Here is a 17,979-nt window from a genome sequence, read left to right on the forward strand (position 1 = left end):
CGGATACAGCTGGAGGTGTCTGGGAACAGATGTGTTAAGGACATATAATACTTCTCTAGATTGCAAGGATGTTCCCACTGGGGAAATGCCACAAGTAAAACAGTGGTAGTGGGTTGAGTGGACCACCAGGAGTCCACCCAGTTCCCTCAGCTTAGTCACGTGGTATCAGTAAAGTAGTATAGGATTCCGGGGAAAAGGAAGGGGTGGAAGGGAGATCAGGTCTTGATCAAAGAGCGAGTACAGACACACATGCTTAAGGAAACTATCCAACAGGCTGTACAGACTGCCCTTCCTCTTGGGCCAGTCAGCCCTCATGAACTTTTTGAGCCACAAGTGCCAGTGACTGACGGTTATGCAGACTGGAGCCTGCTGCCAAATTATGTGGCCACCAGGCAATGGTTCACTAGGGTTTTGGACATGGCACTTGCCTGACATGACCACCCAGAGTACCCCAGTTGCGAGACAATGACTGGCTTATTATTGAGCACTGGTGGACACTGAGAGACTGACAGAGCAAAGTGTTGCTATACTCGGATGTCCCTGTCACGGGATGGGTCAGATATGAGAACATCAACAGAGTGGGTATTGCCTGCCAAGCATCCCTTATACACAGAAGTGGTACGCCCAGGAAAGAAGTCAGCCAAGCATTAAAGTGGTTAGTCGCCCTTCAGATGTGTTGATTCAGATGTAGGGTTGATGCTAACACCTCCGGTTTCTGGGCGGCTTCAGTATATTGAGGTTCTTGACAATGATAGATCAGCTAAGTTTAAGGCCATGGGATATACTGGGCTGCTGTGCAGCCCTAAAGAAAGCTGTTTAAAACTATGCATGGAAAAGAGAATTCTGTTCAATGGGCAGAGTTGTGAGCTATGGTACTTGCCCTGGAAAAGACCTCCCCAAATGTACCTTGTTACATTTTCACTGATTCACGACAGTGTGGTCTGGTGCCTGGCGGTGGGATGCCTGGATGATCAAGCCTCAGCCTCTGTGGTGATGAAAATTACAGCAGTAGACCACACAAGACCCACGCCCCTTGCTTGTGACCCAGGTGGATGCCCATGAAAAAGGTCTCCTTGTATGAACATCGATGGAATCAACAAGTTGATGAGACCTGTGGTGCCCATGTAGGACCATAGCTGCCTGGATACGCCATCATACAGGGCCTGGTAAGCCATCCACCATTCAGTACCGGGCCCCAAAACAAGGCCCAGTGACTCCAAGGAAGTCTTGCAAGCCAAGGGAGTCTTGCAAATACGCCCAGACTGCCAGCTGCACAGTCCAGTGGTAAAGGAAACTTTGGGGCACACAGCAAGGGGTACTAGACCCAGCCTGTCCTGGCAAATAGACTGTACAGCTCCCCTACCATCCTCTCAAAGGTACTGTTGGGCATTGACTGCTGTAGACACCTTTGCAAGGTATGGCACTGCCACCTCCATCCCCACAGCATATGGGGGGCACATTATTCAAAGACCCTTAGACAGACTGTGCTACATATCTAGATTCCCAAGAGCACTCAATCAGACAATGGTGTCACCTTTGTAGTAAAAAGTACCCAGCAGTGGACAGCTACTTGGGACATTCACTGAACCTTCCACTCTCCATATCATCCCCAGGCAGCAGGTACCATTCACGCCCTATATCATCCCCAGGCAGCAGGTACCATTCACGCCCTATATCATCCCCAGGTAGCAGGTACCACTGAACGATGGAATGGACTCTTAAAGGAGAAACGGAAAAAGATAACTGGACAACCAAGGCTCAGCTCCCAGTGGATCACACACTTAAGAAAGTCAGTCTGGACTATACATGTGGCAGTTCATCAGGAGGGTTCCTCCCATTTAAACAGAATTTTTAATTATGAGATTGGGAGGATGGGAAGAGGCTCAGATAGGCTGTAAGAAACCCAAACCAAATAACTAACTCATCCCATTCTACCATTTTTCTTCCTACACCTACACCTTGGAACCTGCAACTAGAATAAGAGTCAGGGCGTGAACTACTCAAACTTGGTGCTTCTTTTGCCACTGGCTGTGCTTGCTACACTTGGGCAATCACGGATATCGATGATAATGATCATGAATATGAGGTGACAACTCCTAAGATGGTCCTGATGTGGCCCATATGTCAGGGGCGAAAGATGTTCTAGGATAGTATGACATACACAAGGAAGAAACAACTGAGGCACCTCAGGGCTCATGTGAGAGTGACGCAGGAAGATTGGGGCAAAGAGTGACGTGACCCCTGGAGGGGCTTGGCACATTGATCACATGGCTGTGGAAGGAGAGGAACACCTCTGGCTTGTGGGACATCAGGGGCCAACCCCAGGAAGTTGGGGGTGAAGGAAAGAACTATTCATCTCTCTCTCAGCTCTTGTCTACAGGGCATCTGGCCTATTGAACCCAGACTGCTGCCACCACCCTCAACTTGACCGCCGGCCAAAGAGAATCTGAATCTAAAAACTCTTAGAAACTTCCCAAGAGCCATTGACTTCAGAAAGGATCAGCGTCCACTAAAGATGAAGGACAAGATGAACTTTCTGGACACTCATCTGGTCTCTTTAGGTTCATCCTGGTACTGTTGGCCTCTTTCGCTCCTTTGTCACAGGTCGTTCTAAACTCTTCAGCCTGGGTGGTAACAGACAATCATACTGTCCATGGGCTGGCAGAGGCAGGGGATGCATGATTGCTGACACCTCTAGTTGCCCTCCAATGGGGAACGTGGCTGCAGTCTATACTCCAAATAGGCCTAATCTACTAGAGAGAATCAAGGTCGTGGTGACTCTCATCTGATGTTGCCTAAGACAAACAGAACAGGTTTAGTATGAGCTCCTATCAGTAAAATTAGAATATCCATCTGATGGGGTGACCTATGCCCCTGAGAATGTTTAGTTGGATATGTGAAAGGTCGGAGTGGAGTTATAAGGCAGCCCTGCACATATCCATGCATGCGGACTTGAGCCACAGCACAAGAGCCCAAAACTTGAGTTATGGCAGAAGACCTTTGTGATCATCCTGGAACATGAAAGAGTTGGGAGGGGGGGGCCTTAAGGAGCAGCTCTGAGGCCACCTCACTCCCCTCCCTATCGCACGTAGGAGGCCATCATGAGACAGTTTCTCATCACCTCCCGGTCCTGATGAGCTCTGGGCTTTCTGCCCACCCCTACTCTGAAAAGAGCCGCACATCATAAAACCCCTCAGCTACAGTCTAGAAGGGGCTGCCCAGGAACAGGGGACCCGGGCACTCACAGTGCAGGCATCTGGTTGGAAGACTTTCAGTGTTGTCCTTTGGACTGTGGGGGACAGGATCACAGGGCGCTGCCCCATGATCTTATTCTTCCTTTCGCTACCTCAACAATAAAATGTCTAAATCTAAAAGTGGCTTGTTGTATCTTTACTGATTAAATCAGTCAGGCCTTGGCCTTGCCTGGTCTTCCTTGACATTTCCTCATCAGGTAAACACGGGAATTCTACCCTTAGTTGATCCTGAAGGTGCACTGTGGCTAACCCATGTGTTAAGGTCGGTAACTAAGGCAGCCTCTGATGGCCATCGCCCAAACTACGGGCATCGTGCCTAATCTACCTCCAAGGAAGGGGTGGTCACTGGGTGTGCAGACGGGCTGGCGGGTGGAGGGGAGGGAAAGCTGAATCCTGGGCGATATGTAGTGCACAAACTCATTTTTTGCCGTAGAGAAGTGCCATAGCTTTCAGATTTAGAAAAGGTTGGGAACCTAAACAAACTGAGGAAACTCAGCTTTGGGTATGATAGAGTCTCTCCTTAACCGAATTCTGGTCAGGATCTTCTCTTCTCAGGCCTCAACCTTGGCCTATAAAGACCTGAACACACAAACAGACTTTCCAAGGGCTCAAGGGAGCCTCCCCAGGATGACCTGCATCCCTCAGACGAAGCCCCCCTTAAAGTGCCTGCCCAAAGAGTTTCCTTTTTGTTCCAGCCAGTACCTGAAGCTGGGGGCCCTGCCTCCGAGGCTCTGGGGGAGGGGAGGAGCACAACTTCAGTAAGATAACCCATGTGCATTTCACATGCACCAACCCTACTTCCCGCTTTCAGTACTTTTTCACTTTCCTGACTCTGCTCCAGCCCCCACCACACCCTTCCCCACTTGCCCAATTTCCCTTTAAACACCCAGTCACCTCTGCACCACTCGGACTGGAGTTCCTCTCTTTACTGTCAGTACTTACTGAATAAAATCTGTTTTCACCACTTTTACTAATGTCCAGCTGTGCTTATCTCTGACAGTTGTGTGCACCTTGAAAACCTAAAAAAGTAATACTGAGCCATAAAGTAGAAACACCCCAAATTGTCATCAACAGATGAATGGATAAAAAAATTGTGATATAGCCCTACAATGGAATACTATTCAGCCATAAAAAGGAACAAAATACTGACACAGGCTACACCATGGAGGAACCTTGAAAACATCGTGTTAAGTGCAAGAAGCCTTTCACACCAGCCCACAGACTGAATGAGTCCATTTATATAAAATGTCCATAATAAGCAAATCCATAGAGACAGAAAGTAGATTAGTGGTTGCCAGGGGCTGTGGAGGGAATTGGGGGGGTGACTGCTACAGAGGACAAGGACTCTTTCTGGGGTGATGAAAATATTCTAACGTTGATGCGATGGTTACACAACTCTGTGAATATACCAAAAACCATTAATTGTTCAATGGATGAATTATATGGTATGTGATCACATCTCAATAAAGCCGGTACATGAAAACAAGATTAAAATCATCTAAAACCTCCTCCCCCCCCAAAATTGATACTGCATTGCCATGTTCCATTCTCCCACTTAGCTGCCTATGCAGTTTACTGATAGTGGGCTCCTCAAGGAGGCCCCCAGCACAGCAAAACCACGCTAAGACAGCAAGTTAACAGCCCTGAGGACAAAAGCGAACTCACAAACACCAGTACTGTTTGCTAGTGTCAACAATCCTGCCCCTAAAAGCTGCCAGCCGCCAGCTGGATAAACAGAAGCAGAGCTGTAACTCCGGGCACAGGCCAGTCTTTTGCCTACACTGACAGATGCCAGAAAGAAGACCCATCTGGGGTCAAAGGGGAAGAGGAATCCAGCTGGGAAGCCACGTCTCAGTGCTGTCCAAGTGTCATCGGGAGTTCGGCCCCAACCCTCTCACATAAGTGGAATTCACATTTCCAAGTGACAGAAGGTGCTAAATAATTAACAGCATTCCCAGGGTCTCCCTGCTCCAAACCTGGGCTCGAGTGATCTTCTCCAAGATCAGACCAAGCCAGGGGCACCATTTGGACTCAGGATGAGCAGGATTACTTGTATTTTTTATTAAAAATATTTTAATGTGGATAATAAAAGAAAATAACACTATAAACACACACTAGAATTAAGAACTGTTAATATTGTCATATTTGCTTCAAGTTTTTTTTTTTTAAAGATTGGCACCTGAGGGGCTGGCCCCGTGGCCGAGAGGTTAAGTTTGCGCACTCCACTGCAGGCGGCCCAGTGTTTCGTTGGTTCGAATCCTGGGCGCGGACAGGGCACTGCTCATCAAACCATGCTGAGGCAGCATCCCACATGCCACAACTAGAAGGACCCACAACGAAGAATATACAACTATGTACTGGGGGGGGCTTTGGGGAGAAAAAGGAAAAAAAATAAAATCTTTAAAGATTGGCACCTGAGCTAACAACTGTTGCCAATCTTTTTTCTTTCTTTCTTTCTTTTTTCTTTCTGCTTTTTCTCCCCAAATCCCCCCAGTACATAGGTGTATATTTTAGTTGTGGGTCCTTCTAGCTGTGGCACATGGGACACCGCCTCAGCACGGCTTGATGAGTGGTGCCATGTCCGTGCCCAGGATCTAAACCAGCGAAACCCTGGACCGCCATAGCAGAGCGTGCGAACTTAACCACTCGGCCATGAGGCCGGCCCCTCAAACATTTTTTTTAAATGAAAACATTCCAGATACAAAGTCCCCTTCTTTTCCTTCCCTTTGCCCTCCCTCCCCAGAGTGACTACTGTCTTGAATTTGAAGTGTATCCTTTCTGTCCATGTTTATATAATTTTACTACATATATACGTATCCAATGGCAGCCCACAGTATTTTTGTGTGGTTTTAATTTATAGACATAGTATTCTACTCTACATATCGTTCCATACACAACTTTGTTTTTGAGTTTTATTTCACTGTTAGTGCTGTCGAGTGGATCCAACTCCTAGTGACCCTGTGGACAGCGGAGTGGAACCCTGCCGAATCTTTTCGCGGCATCCTCTCCCCTTCTGGTGCTGTATCAGACAATGCTCCACTGCTATTCATAGGGTTTTCATGGCCAATGTTTTTGGAAGTGGGTGGCCAGGTCTGTCTTAGTCTGAAAGCTCTGCTGAAACCTGTCCACCAGGGGTGACCCTGCTGCTCTTTGAAATACTGGTCACACAGCCTTCAGCATCACAACAACACACGGCCGCCACAGTATGACAACAAACAGACAGGGGGGTGTGTTCCCTGACTGGGACATGAACCTGGGACACAGCGATGAGAGCACTAAATCTTAACCGCTAGACCACTAGGGCTGGCTTTTGAGTTTTATATTGATACATAAAAAGCTTGCACATTCATCATGACTGTTGTATGATATTCCACTGTGTGAATATATCACAATTTATTTATCCTACTGCCAGGCATTTAACATGCTTCTGAATTTTTCATTTTACAAACAAAGCTACGAAAAAAATTTTTGTGCATGTGTGCAGCCATTACTTCAACAGTCATAAAAATGTCGGTTTTTATGCAAGAAGGTAGAACTGTCATAAGTTACAAAGATATGTACCAGCTAGTTCGACAGTAAGAATCTCCCTCTGATTTTGCACTCTAGAGAAACAATGGGCTGAGGGTAGAGGAAAGCCAAAAGTGATCCAAGAAAAGGCATTGCCTACGATGCCCTCAGCGAGGCCATCAAGAAAACAGAAGCCCTGCCCACCCCTCACCCACACCCCTCACACACCCAGAGGAAACCTCAGTCCTCTGAACACACCTTTCCCCACAAGCCAGGCTGGGCTGCAGAGGAACGACGAGAGTGTTCCAGGAACAAGGAGGGATGGTCAGCGATGGATGTAGAACTGAAAAGTGGATGTAGACGCAGAGGCCGGCGTCAAAAGCAGGGACCCAGAGCCCAACAGGGGCACAAGAGGAAGAGAAATCAGAAGACCTCAGAATATGATGTCGGGGTCAGGAAGCACTTAGTCAGCCATTCTTTTGTCTCCTGCTCTCGATTCTTTTGCTTTGTTTTTTTAAATTGTAAAAGGTAATATGTGCACACTGTTAACAAAAGGGTACAAAACGACCTGACAGATGCTGAACGATGTCTGGGCAGGTGAAGCCAGAGGAAGCTCTGGTGGAGTCCACAGCAGTCCTGCAAAAACAGTCAGTCTTCCTCCCAGCTCTCATCTCCAGACTCGAAGACACCTAGACAGAGGCAACCAGCATCACCAGTTTCTCGTTGTCCCCCCAGAGATATTTTATGCCCACAGAAACATATATATGCATATATACCTCACTTTCTTTACCCACAAATGATGGCATCTTATATAGTTTTGCACCTTGTTTTCTTCCTGTCTCTTGGCAAGCAATTCATATTACTACACACAGATCTGCCCTTGTTCTTTTTCATGGCTGCATAAAATTCCATCACATAGAATGTGCAATGATTTATTTATTTAGCCCCCTACTGGGATATGTAAGTCATTCTAACCTTTCCCAATCAGAAATATTGCTATCTTGAATATCTCTTTGACCATAGAATTTTATCTGTAAGATAAAAATTCTGGCAGTGCTCTTGCTAGATTGGTATGATTCACATTTTTTACCTTAATATCTAGTTTCAAATTGGCAGTACACCCAATTCTGCAATAGCCTCAAGGACAACCTGTAAATGTCCACCAGACGAGACTGAAAAATAATCAAGCCAAGGCAAAGTAACTGGAGGATAATCTCCAGAAGGCTTAATGGTAACGTGAGTATCAGGGGAAGAAAACCCATCTAATCAATGGTATTAGCCAAACTGAAGAAAGAAGGTGCTAACAGAATGGGAGTGGCCATTACAAAATCCAGAAGAAGGGAGCCAAAAAGCAAGAATTTGGCAGCATTTATCTCTCAGGAGAGAGATACTTAATCTAATGGACAGGCACCAGAGAAGCACATTCAACCAGGTTTCTCCAAGGCCAAGATGAAATTCCCTCCAATATAATTCTATTCCTTTACTTCTGAGGTCCCTGCACGCCAAGCAGTCCACTAAAGTAGTTACTAATTTCTCTCCCTGGGTACCTGGATCCTAGGAAAAGGAGGCAGTGGATTAAAGATGGACACAGATTCTTCGATATCCCTCCCATTCACAGGTGAGGTCTACATCTTCTCCTCTAGAATTTGGGTGGGCTCTGTAACTGCTTCGATGGATAGAAAACAGTGGAAATGACATTGTGCCCGTTCCCAGGCCCAGGCCTTAAGAAACTGGCAGCTTCCACTTTCTATCTCCTGGAACATTCACTCTGGGGGACGTCTCACAGACAAGTTTACTACCAGATGGAGCCACTGCCCAGTACCACTCACAGCCCTATGGCTGGTACATGAAATGTATTCATTTATCAAACATTACTGAGACTCCCCCCTGTGCCCAGGACCGTGCCCGGTGCTGGGGTCACGGAGGTGGGAAAGACATAGGCCCAGCCCTCAGAGCTTCACAACCCGGTCTCTAAGCCGTATAGACAGGCGATGATAAGAAAATGTGCATCTAAACATATAAAGCAAATATTAACAGACCTAGAGAGAGAGATACCGCAACACAATAAGAGGAGGGGACTTTAATACCCCGCTTCATCAATGTACAGATCATCCAGACAGAAAGTCAATAAGGAAACGTTGGCATTAAAAGACACCTTAGACCAGATAGACTCAACAGCTATATATATAGAACATTCCATCCAAAAGCAACAGGATACACATTCTTCTCAAGCACACGTGGAACCTTCTCCAGGACAGATTATATATTAGGCTACAAAACAAGTCTTAATAAACTTAAGAAGACTGAAATCATATCAAGCATCTTTTCCCACCAAAATGGAATGAAACTAGAAATCAATTCTGGAAAAGTCATGAAGATGTGGAAATTAAACAACATGCTAGTGAACAACCACAGGTCAAAGAAGAAATCAAAAGAGAAATTAAAAAAAAAACACCTAAAGACAAATTAAAATGGAAATACAACATAACAAAACTTAAAGGGAGGAATGCCTGGGAAAAGGAGGTTGAGGCCTCAAATGTCCCCCTGAGGAGTTTAAAGCTGACTCCCCAGGCCCTGTAGAGATTCCAGAGCAGGGGAGCAACACGACCAAACATGCTTTCAGGGGCTCTGATGTGGCAGTGGTGCATGGGCGACTGTAGGGGCAGAGCAAGCAGCAAGGGAGACCACACAGGAGGGAGCGCCTAGACACCATTCCTTCCCAGAGTCACGATGGGGCTGCCCGTGCTGCCAGCCAAGCCACAGACAAGCAAGGAGGCTGACCTGGTGCTGGAGCTGCTGGAGCTGCTGGAGCTGGAAATGATATCCTCTGCGTTGGGCAGAACAAAGCCTGCCAGGTTCAGAAGGTCACGGATCATCTGGCCTTTGATGCTGATGTCCAGTGGAGAGTTGGAGTGGAGGCTTCAGGGTGCAAAGAGCAGTAAAAGCCAAAACTTATGGGATGCAGCAAGAGCTGTTCTAAAAGGGAAGCTCATGGCAATAAACGCCTACATTAAAAAACAAGAAAGATCTCAAACAAACAACCTAACTTTACACCTCAAGGAACTAGAAAAAGAAAAACAACTAGCCTGAAAGTAAACAGAGGAAGGAAATAACAAAGATCACAGCTGAAATAAATGAAATCGAGATTAAAAAGACAACAGAAAAGATAAGTGAAACTAAGAGCTGGATTTTTTAAAAGATACACAAAATAGACGAAGCTTTAGCTGGACTCAACAAGAAAAAAAGAGAAGAGGACTCAGATAAATAAAATCAGAAATGAAAGAGAAGATGTTACAACCGATACCACAGAAATACAAAGGATCACAAGAGACTACCATGAAAAATTATACACCAACGACCTGGACAACCTAGAAGAAATGGATAAATTCCTAAAAGCATACAACCTACCAAGACTGAATCATGAAGAAATAGAAAATCCAAACAAACCAATTGCTAGAAAGGAGAATGAATCAGTAATCAAAAACCTGCCAACAAACAAAAGTTGAGGACCAGATGGCTTCACTGGTGAATTCTACCAAACATTTAAAGAAGATTTAATACCTATCTTTCTCAAAATCTACCAAAAAGTAGAAGAGGAGGGAATACCTCCAAATTCATTTACAAGACCAGCACTTTCTGATACTAAACTCAGGTAAGTACACTACAAGAGGAGGAAATTATATCAATATCCATGATGAACAGAGATGCAAAAATCCTCAACAAAATATTAGCAAACCAAATTCAACAACACATTAAAAGGATCATATGCCATGAAGTGGGACTCATTCCAGGGACGCAAGGATGGTTCAACATCAACAAATCAATCAATGTGATACACCGCATTAACGAAATGAAGAATAAAAATCACATGATCATCTCAATAGACGCAGAAAAAGGATCTGACAAAATTCAACATCCATCTATGATAAAAACTCTCAAAAAAGTGGATATAGAGGGAACATACTTCAACATAATAAAGGCTATATATGACAAGCCCACGGTTCACATCATAGTCAATGGTGAAAAGCTAAAGGCTTTTCCCCTAAGATCAGGAACAAGATAAGGATGCCCACTCTCATCACTTTCATTCAACATAGTATTGGAAGTCCTAGCCAGACCAATTAGTCAAGAAAAAGAAATAAAAGGCATCCAAATCACAAAGGAAGAAGTAAAACTGTCACTATTTGTAGATGACATGATATTATATATAGAAAACCCTAAAGACTCCACCAAAACCTATTAGAACTAATAAAAGAATTCTGTAAAGTTGCAGGATACAAAATCAATATACAAAAATCAGTTACATTTCTATACACTAATAATGAACTATCAAAAAGAGAAATTAAGAAAACAGTCCCATTTACAATTGCATTAAAGAGTAAAATACCTAGAGGCTGGCCCCGTGGCCGAGTGGTTAAGTTCGTGCGCTCCGCTGCAGGTGGCCCAGTGTTTCGTTGGTTCGAATCCTGGGCGCGGACATGGCACTGCTCATCAAACCACGCTGAGGCAGCATCCCACATGCCACAACTAGAGGGACCCACAACAAAGAATATACAACTATGTACTGGGGGGCTTTGGGGAGAAAAAGGAAAAAACAAAATCTTTAAAAAAAAAAGAATAAAATACCTAGGAATAAATTTAACCAAGGAGATGAAAGACCTGTACACTGAAAACTATGACATTAAAAAAAGAAACTGGGGGCCAACTTCATGGCTGAGTGGTTAAGTTTGTGCGCTCTGCTTTGGCAGCCCAGGGTCTCACCAGTTCGAATCCTGGGTGTGGACTTGGCACCAGTCATCAAGCCATGCTGGGGTGGCATCCCATATGCCACAATTAGAAGGACCTGCAACTAAAATATACAACTAGGTACTGGGGGGCTTTGGGGAGAAGGAGGAAAAAAATAAAAGAAAAGAAATCTTAAAAAAAAGGAAACTGAAGAAGACACAAATAAATGGAAAGATATTCCCTGCTCATGGATTGGAAGAATTAATATTGTTAAAATGTCCATACTACTCAAAGCCATCTACAGATTCAATGCAATCTCTATTAAAATTCCAGTGGCATTTTTCACAGAAATAGAACAAATAACCCTAAAATTTGTATGGAATTACAAAAGACCCCAAATATCCAAAGCAATCTTGAGAAAGAAGAACACAGCTGGAGGCATCATGCCTCCTGATTTCAAACTATTCTACAAAGCTATAGTAATCAAAACAGCATGGTATTGGGATAAAAAGAGACACATAGACCAATGGAACAGAACAGAATAGAGAGCCCAGAAATAATCCCATGCATATATTGCCAATTAATTTACAACAAAGGAGCCAAGAATACACAATGGGGAAAGGCCAGTCTCTTCAATAAAAGGTGTTGGGAAAACTGGAGAGCCGCATGCAAAAGAATGAAACTGGACCACTATTTTACACCGTACACAAAACTTCACTCAAAATGGATTAAAGACTTGAAATAAGACCTGAAACCATAAAACTCCTAGAAGAAAACATATGAGGTAAGCTCCTTGATATCAGTCTTGGCAATGATGTTTTGGATTTGATCCAAAAACAAGGGTAACAAAAGTAAATATAAACAAGAGGGACCACATCAAACTAAAAAGCTTCTGTAAAGCAAAGGGAACCATCAACAAAATGAAGAGGCAATCTACTAAATGGGAGAAAATATTTGCAAATCATATATCTGATAAGGGCTAATATCCAAAAGATATAAGGAATTCATACAATTTAACAGCAAAAAAACCAATCAGATTAAAAAATTGGCAGAGGATCTGAACAGACATTTTTCCAAAGAAGACAGACGGATGGCCAACAGGTACATGAAAAGGTGCTCAACGTCATTGATCATCAGGGAAATGCAAATAAAAACCACAAGGAGATATCATTTCACACCTGTTAGAATGGCTGTTATCAAGAAGACAAGAAATAACAACTGGTGGCAAGGATATGGAGAAAAGGGGACTCGTGTGCACTGTTGGTAAGAACGTAAATTAGTGCAGTCACTATGGAAAAAAGTATGGAGGTTCCTCAAAAAATTAAAAATAGAACTACCATATGATCCAGCAATTCTACTTCTGGGCATTTATGCAAAGAAAATGAAAACACTAACTTGAAAAGATACATGCACCTCATGAATTATGTTAAGTGAAATAAGCCAGTTAGAGAAGGATAATCTCTGTAGGACTCCACTCATATGAGGAATTTAAACATGTGGACAAAGAGAACAGATTAGTGGCTACCAGGGGAAAGGTGGGGTGGGGGGTGGGCACAAAGGGTGAAGGGGTGCACCTACAACACGACTGACAAACAATAATATACAACTGAAATTTCACAAGATTGTAACCTATCATTAACTCAATTAAAAAAAAAAGATATATGCACCTCATGTTCATCACAGCATTATTTACAACAGCCAAGATATGGAAGCAACCTAAGTGCCCATCTACGGATGGATGGATAAAGAAAATGTGGTGTACATATATACAATGGAATATTACTCAGCCATAAAAAAGGGAAATCTTGCCATTTACAACAAGGTGGATGGAGCTTGAGGGCATTATGCTAAGTGACACAAGTCAGACACAGAAAGACAAATACTGAAATCTCACTTATATGTGGAATCTAAAAACAAACAAAACAAAACTCACAGATACAGAGAATGGGTTGGTGGTTGTCAGAGGAGGGGGGTAAAGGGTGGGCAAAATGGGTGAAGCTGGTAAAAAGGTACAAACTTCCAGTTAATAAGTCCTGGGGATGTAATGTACAACACAGGGATTATCATTAATAATATTGTATTGTATACTTGAAAATTGCTAAGAGAGTAGATGTGAAAAGTTACCACACACACACAAAAATTTATAACTTTAGAAATAAAGAAACATGATACATGAAGTGACAAATATGTGCAGGGGGCAGCAGGGGACACAAGAGAGGTCATTAACCCAGGCAATCCACAATAATAGCTACAGAATAGATAGAGATCTCATCATTCGCAGGGTTGACATTTTTGAAAGATATCAGTTTAATATAAACTTACACACAAATTTAACATATGTTCACATTTCATTTTTCCAGCACTCTGGACATTGTTTTAGTAAGAAAGAGAAAGGAACTGGCATTTACGAACTAGCACGATTTTCACATGTCCCAATTTCCACCCCCTTATGTCCTACTATGCTTCCCCAAGCTGATTTTAATATTTTCATATGTGATCTGCAGTTTTTGACAAGGTGCAGGAGACATTATGGTCAGCTGCACTTACATCAATTCCACTCCTCCTTCTGTGCGGTTTAGGTGGGAGGGGCTCCAACCCCAGCTTTAGGGGTGAGCCTGCACGGGTCTAAGCTCATCAGAGCGTGCCTGTGGCCACTGTGATAGGTTCAGGGATGGGCAATTAACCCAGGCCAGCCAACTAACTTCTGCAAGACAGCACAGCCAAGGGAACCACAGAAAAACAAAACTGTAGCTTTGATGATCTCATGAATCTCTAGAGCAAACCATGCCTGAAGGCCAACCAACTCTTAGACTTTTCGATTATATCAATCAATAAAGCTGCTTTATAGTTTAAGCCAGTGTGGGCAGCAACCAAATGAATCTGAACCGATACAAAGTGGATCACTGAAAAGCATCCCCTTTCTCAATAGGAGTATTAAATGGGGTTTATAGATATGCAGCTCTCTGCTCTTTAGTAACTCACACCTCTTACTTAGGCACATATGTAGTGGGAAGGGCTAACATATTCCCACGGCACAGCCCAGGTTCACGTGGCTCTCGACAGCTGGGGTGCAAGGGGTGGAACGAGGGGGCTCTCCCAAATCCTAGCCCTGGCCACACATTCCTGGCTTTCTCCTGCTTCCTCCTCCACCTCCTAGGGCAGTCTAGAATTTCTTTGGTAGTTAATGCTCTAGAGATAATCCTGAGCAAAACCTCCCAGTAAACTCCCCCTGAGAAACAATGAGAAATTCTTAGTCCCCACCTTTGGGGCATTCACTGGGCCTCTCACATTTCTAGAAGTTAAATCGAGCAGAGGAAGTTGACAGAACTCCGATTTCTTGACTGACTTGGTTTCTTGGAGCTGAGCCCACAGGGAATGATTTTTTTAACCATCTCTGAGTGCCTTGTGACCTGCCCACCGAGTCTCAGAAACACGAGCACAACAGAGGAGCCTCCGGGGGAAACAGCAGCAGCTCAGGCAGGCACAGAGGTTGCAGGTGCCGGGAAAATGCGGTCAGCTTAGACCTTCAAACCCTCAGAGTCATTTTTTCCCTCGTCCTCAACCCCCAGTCCCGTTTTCTCTGGAGGGTGGCTCGGAGACTGCCACACCCAGCCCTTTGTCACCTGAGGCCCTCTCCACCTCTCCTGTCCCATCTATCCTACTGCACACACCCTAACCTCGACATCGTCCCTTGGAGGCCATCTTCACCCCAGGCCTGCTCAAGAGCCCACCATGGCCCCTCAGTGGAATCAGGGCCCTTATTCTGGCCTTCAAGGCCATCCTCAAAGGCCGGTCCCATCCCCACCCCCCACAGCTCCTCATTTTTGACTCCTGCCCAGCACAGCCGCATGTAACCAGTCTGTTCACCAGCCCAGCCCAAGGCTTGCCTGCTCCTCCTGTCAATCACTGATAAGCACACAAGTGCCCGGACAACACATGTGAGTCAAAGGGCCTCCCCCTCCCCCAACCATGGACCAGCTTCTCCTCCCTGGGCACCCAAGTTCTTCCTCAAATTAGCTGTTCATTAATCGGTTTACTCCCTTGTCGCCCTCTTCCCCAAAGGAGCTTATACACCCTATAAAGCATTGGCCTCATCCCACGGAATCCCAGCACCTGGGAAAAAGTCTGGGGCAGAGCGGGCTAGTTAATATTGGTTCATAATGAGTTCATAATTAGGAAGACAGATCCCACATGAATCTCTTTCGTCCATTTCCTAAAACCTCTCCAACTAAACCAGCACTGGGCTTTCCAGTCTCTGTCGGGACAGGGCAATTGTTCACCTCCGCCTCATCTCAGCGTCCCACTGGATAAACTCTTCTTAATAATAAAATTTTGATTTCTTAATAACAAAAATGCACCTTTTCCTTCATATCTATGATTTTTGTCACTCCCTGAGAAGTGATATCTTTTTTCCCCTAAGTGGAACTTATCTTGCAAATTGCTAATCCTCTGTAATCCTCCCAAAGCCATTTCCTTTGGAAGAAGTCTGTGGCTGCCAGTAACACCACAGAATTAAACAGCGGTGCTGTGACATCTGGCAGCGGACACGCTTGCATCTGCCATTCTGGTACTAAGACACTTCCCTCCTCTCTCAACCTCTGTTCACTTTAAACTTCGCCTCCCAAATCACTTCCTTCCTGGTGTCCTCCTGCTTCATGCCACTCCTCGACCCCTTATTTCAGTTCAAAGGGTTCCATCTACCCTTCGCAAATAACCCCTGCACATTTGCAGTTTATGACCATACCCCGAGTCGGTCCCGAGCTAAGTTCACTTTTTTTTCCCGTCCCCGTGCTCACCCCCATCCCCCGGTCGCGAGGCCCCGCTCGTTCAGTTACCTGGAGCTCGTGCGAGTACAGAACGTAGCCTTGCCCTAACATCTGGAACAAGGCGCGCAGCTGCCCTGGCCCTGGAAGCTGCTCCAGGCTCCGCAGCCTCCGATCGCCAGGCCCGGTTCCGGGAGCCTCGGCTGCCTGGGCCGCCGGGAGGGCGGCAGGGATGGTGGCCTTGGCTCTGGCTCCTTGTGGGCCGAGGCCAGAGCGTGCCACTCGCGTCCCCAGCAGCGCCCACCGCATCCTCGCGCAGCATAGCGCAGCCATGGTTCGCGCTGCCGCGCCTTTGGGTCGCGAGTGCAGAGGGTCAGGAACGCGCCGAGAGAGAGATCAGGAGGGGCGGGCTCCAAGGCACCGGTAGCCTGCGTGGGGCGGTCGAAGGCCAGCCAGTCCGCTTACTGCTCACTTTTCGTCGCAGTCCTCAGTCCCTCCAAATTGGACCTAACAAACACACGGAAGCCACCTTCTACAACCGTCCGCCTCCCGGCCCAAGGAAGGGGCTGGCCAACCAAAGACATAAGATGCACAAGGGGACTTAGGGAGACCCACAGAGCTCCGACGATGGCGCCTGTTCTGCGACTCCTCACCTCGAACTTTCGCGAACTCTCAAGGAGAACTTGAAGCTCGCTTGGTCTTAACTCCGGGCAGACATGCAGCAAAGTTCTCGCCAGCCTGGGAGGCTTCTAAGGCCGGGAGGCCCCACCCAGAGCGACCCGCCCTCCCCCGACCCGCCGGCTCGCCCCCCGCCAGAGCGCTAGAGCCCAGTGGTCCTCCCTGCCTGGAGGGACGGAAGCGGCTGCTGAGATTAAACTGGCCGCTGGATTTTCCTAATGGCTCCCGGGACTGGTCTGGGAGTCTGCGCGCCGAGCGAGCAGAGAGCGAAACAGAAAACAAACAAACAAAAAAACACGGCGCAGTGTTCAAAGTCATCTGATTCCCGGAGGAGAAAGACAAACAGACAAATTTCAGTATTGGGGTTTTTAAATGCAATTTTACCCCCGCTCCCTCACCGCCTCCCGCACACTCTCAAATCTCCTGAAGCAGGGTTTTCAAACTGCAGATTGAGACCACATGTAGTGAGTGTGACCAGAATCATTTTTTAGTAAGATGGAAAAGAATAAAATAGTACAGAAAATACTGCAAGAACAAAAAGTACTGTTTCATGAATCCTCTGCTTCATATATATTTCAAAGTATAATCTTGAAAAAGTTAAAAACATGACTCATACAAATATAAAATAAACACAGGGTCAAAGTCTATGCAACTCCATGAGGGAACTAGCTGGTTGATAAAGCTAAGGGCATTTGAAGGTTGGGTTATTTATAGGCAGCCAGAGGGGAAATGGGCATATTTAGTTCAAAGAGGCAACAATTAGACTGACAGTGGTGTGACTTGGTGTGCATTTCTTTTTGTTGATCCTGTTAGGGATCATAGAGTTTCTCCAATCTGTGACTGAATGTCTTTCACCAGTTTGGGGAGCTTTTCAGACATTATCTATTCAAACACTGCTTCTACGCCCTTCCTTTTCTCCTCTCCTTCTAGGACTTCAAATTACACGCGTTAGACCTGACGGTATCCTTCCTTTTACCCGCTCTTCTGTCTTTTTCTTTTTGTCTCTTCTAGCCCATTAATTCTCTGTTCAGCAGTGTCTAATCTGCTGTTAA

The 17,979-nt window shown here is 45.5% G+C and overlaps 1 protein-coding gene across 2 annotated transcripts in view; it reads right to left on the bottom strand.

Moving 5' to 3' along the window:
- LOC124229261 (sterol 26-hydroxylase, mitochondrial) overlaps positions 1–17,155 on the bottom strand; it is a 43,425-nt gene extending 26,270 nt beyond the window's left edge. Inside the window, exons 1-2 of one of the 2 annotated variants that reach the window (XM_046644398.1) lie at positions 16,903–17,155; positions 16,322–16,756 (exon numbers count right to left, since the gene is read on the bottom strand). In XM_046644398.1, the coding sequence (XP_046500354.1) occupies positions 16,322–16,582 (261 nt within the window). In that variant the 5' untranslated portion in view covers positions 16,583–16,756; positions 16,903–17,155. Of the gene's footprint in view, positions 1–16,321; positions 16,757–16,864 lie in introns of both variants that reach the window. The other variant, XM_046644399.1, reaches the window with a different exon arrangement.
- Between the last annotated feature and the right edge of the window lie 824 nt (positions 17,156–17,979).

The sequence above is a fragment of the Equus quagga genome, chromosome 17 (genome assembly GCF_021613505.1).
Source record: "Equus quagga isolate Etosha38 chromosome 17, UCLA_HA_Equagga_1.0, whole genome shotgun sequence".
NCBI lineage: Eukaryota > Metazoa > Chordata > Mammalia > Perissodactyla > Equidae > Equus > Equus quagga.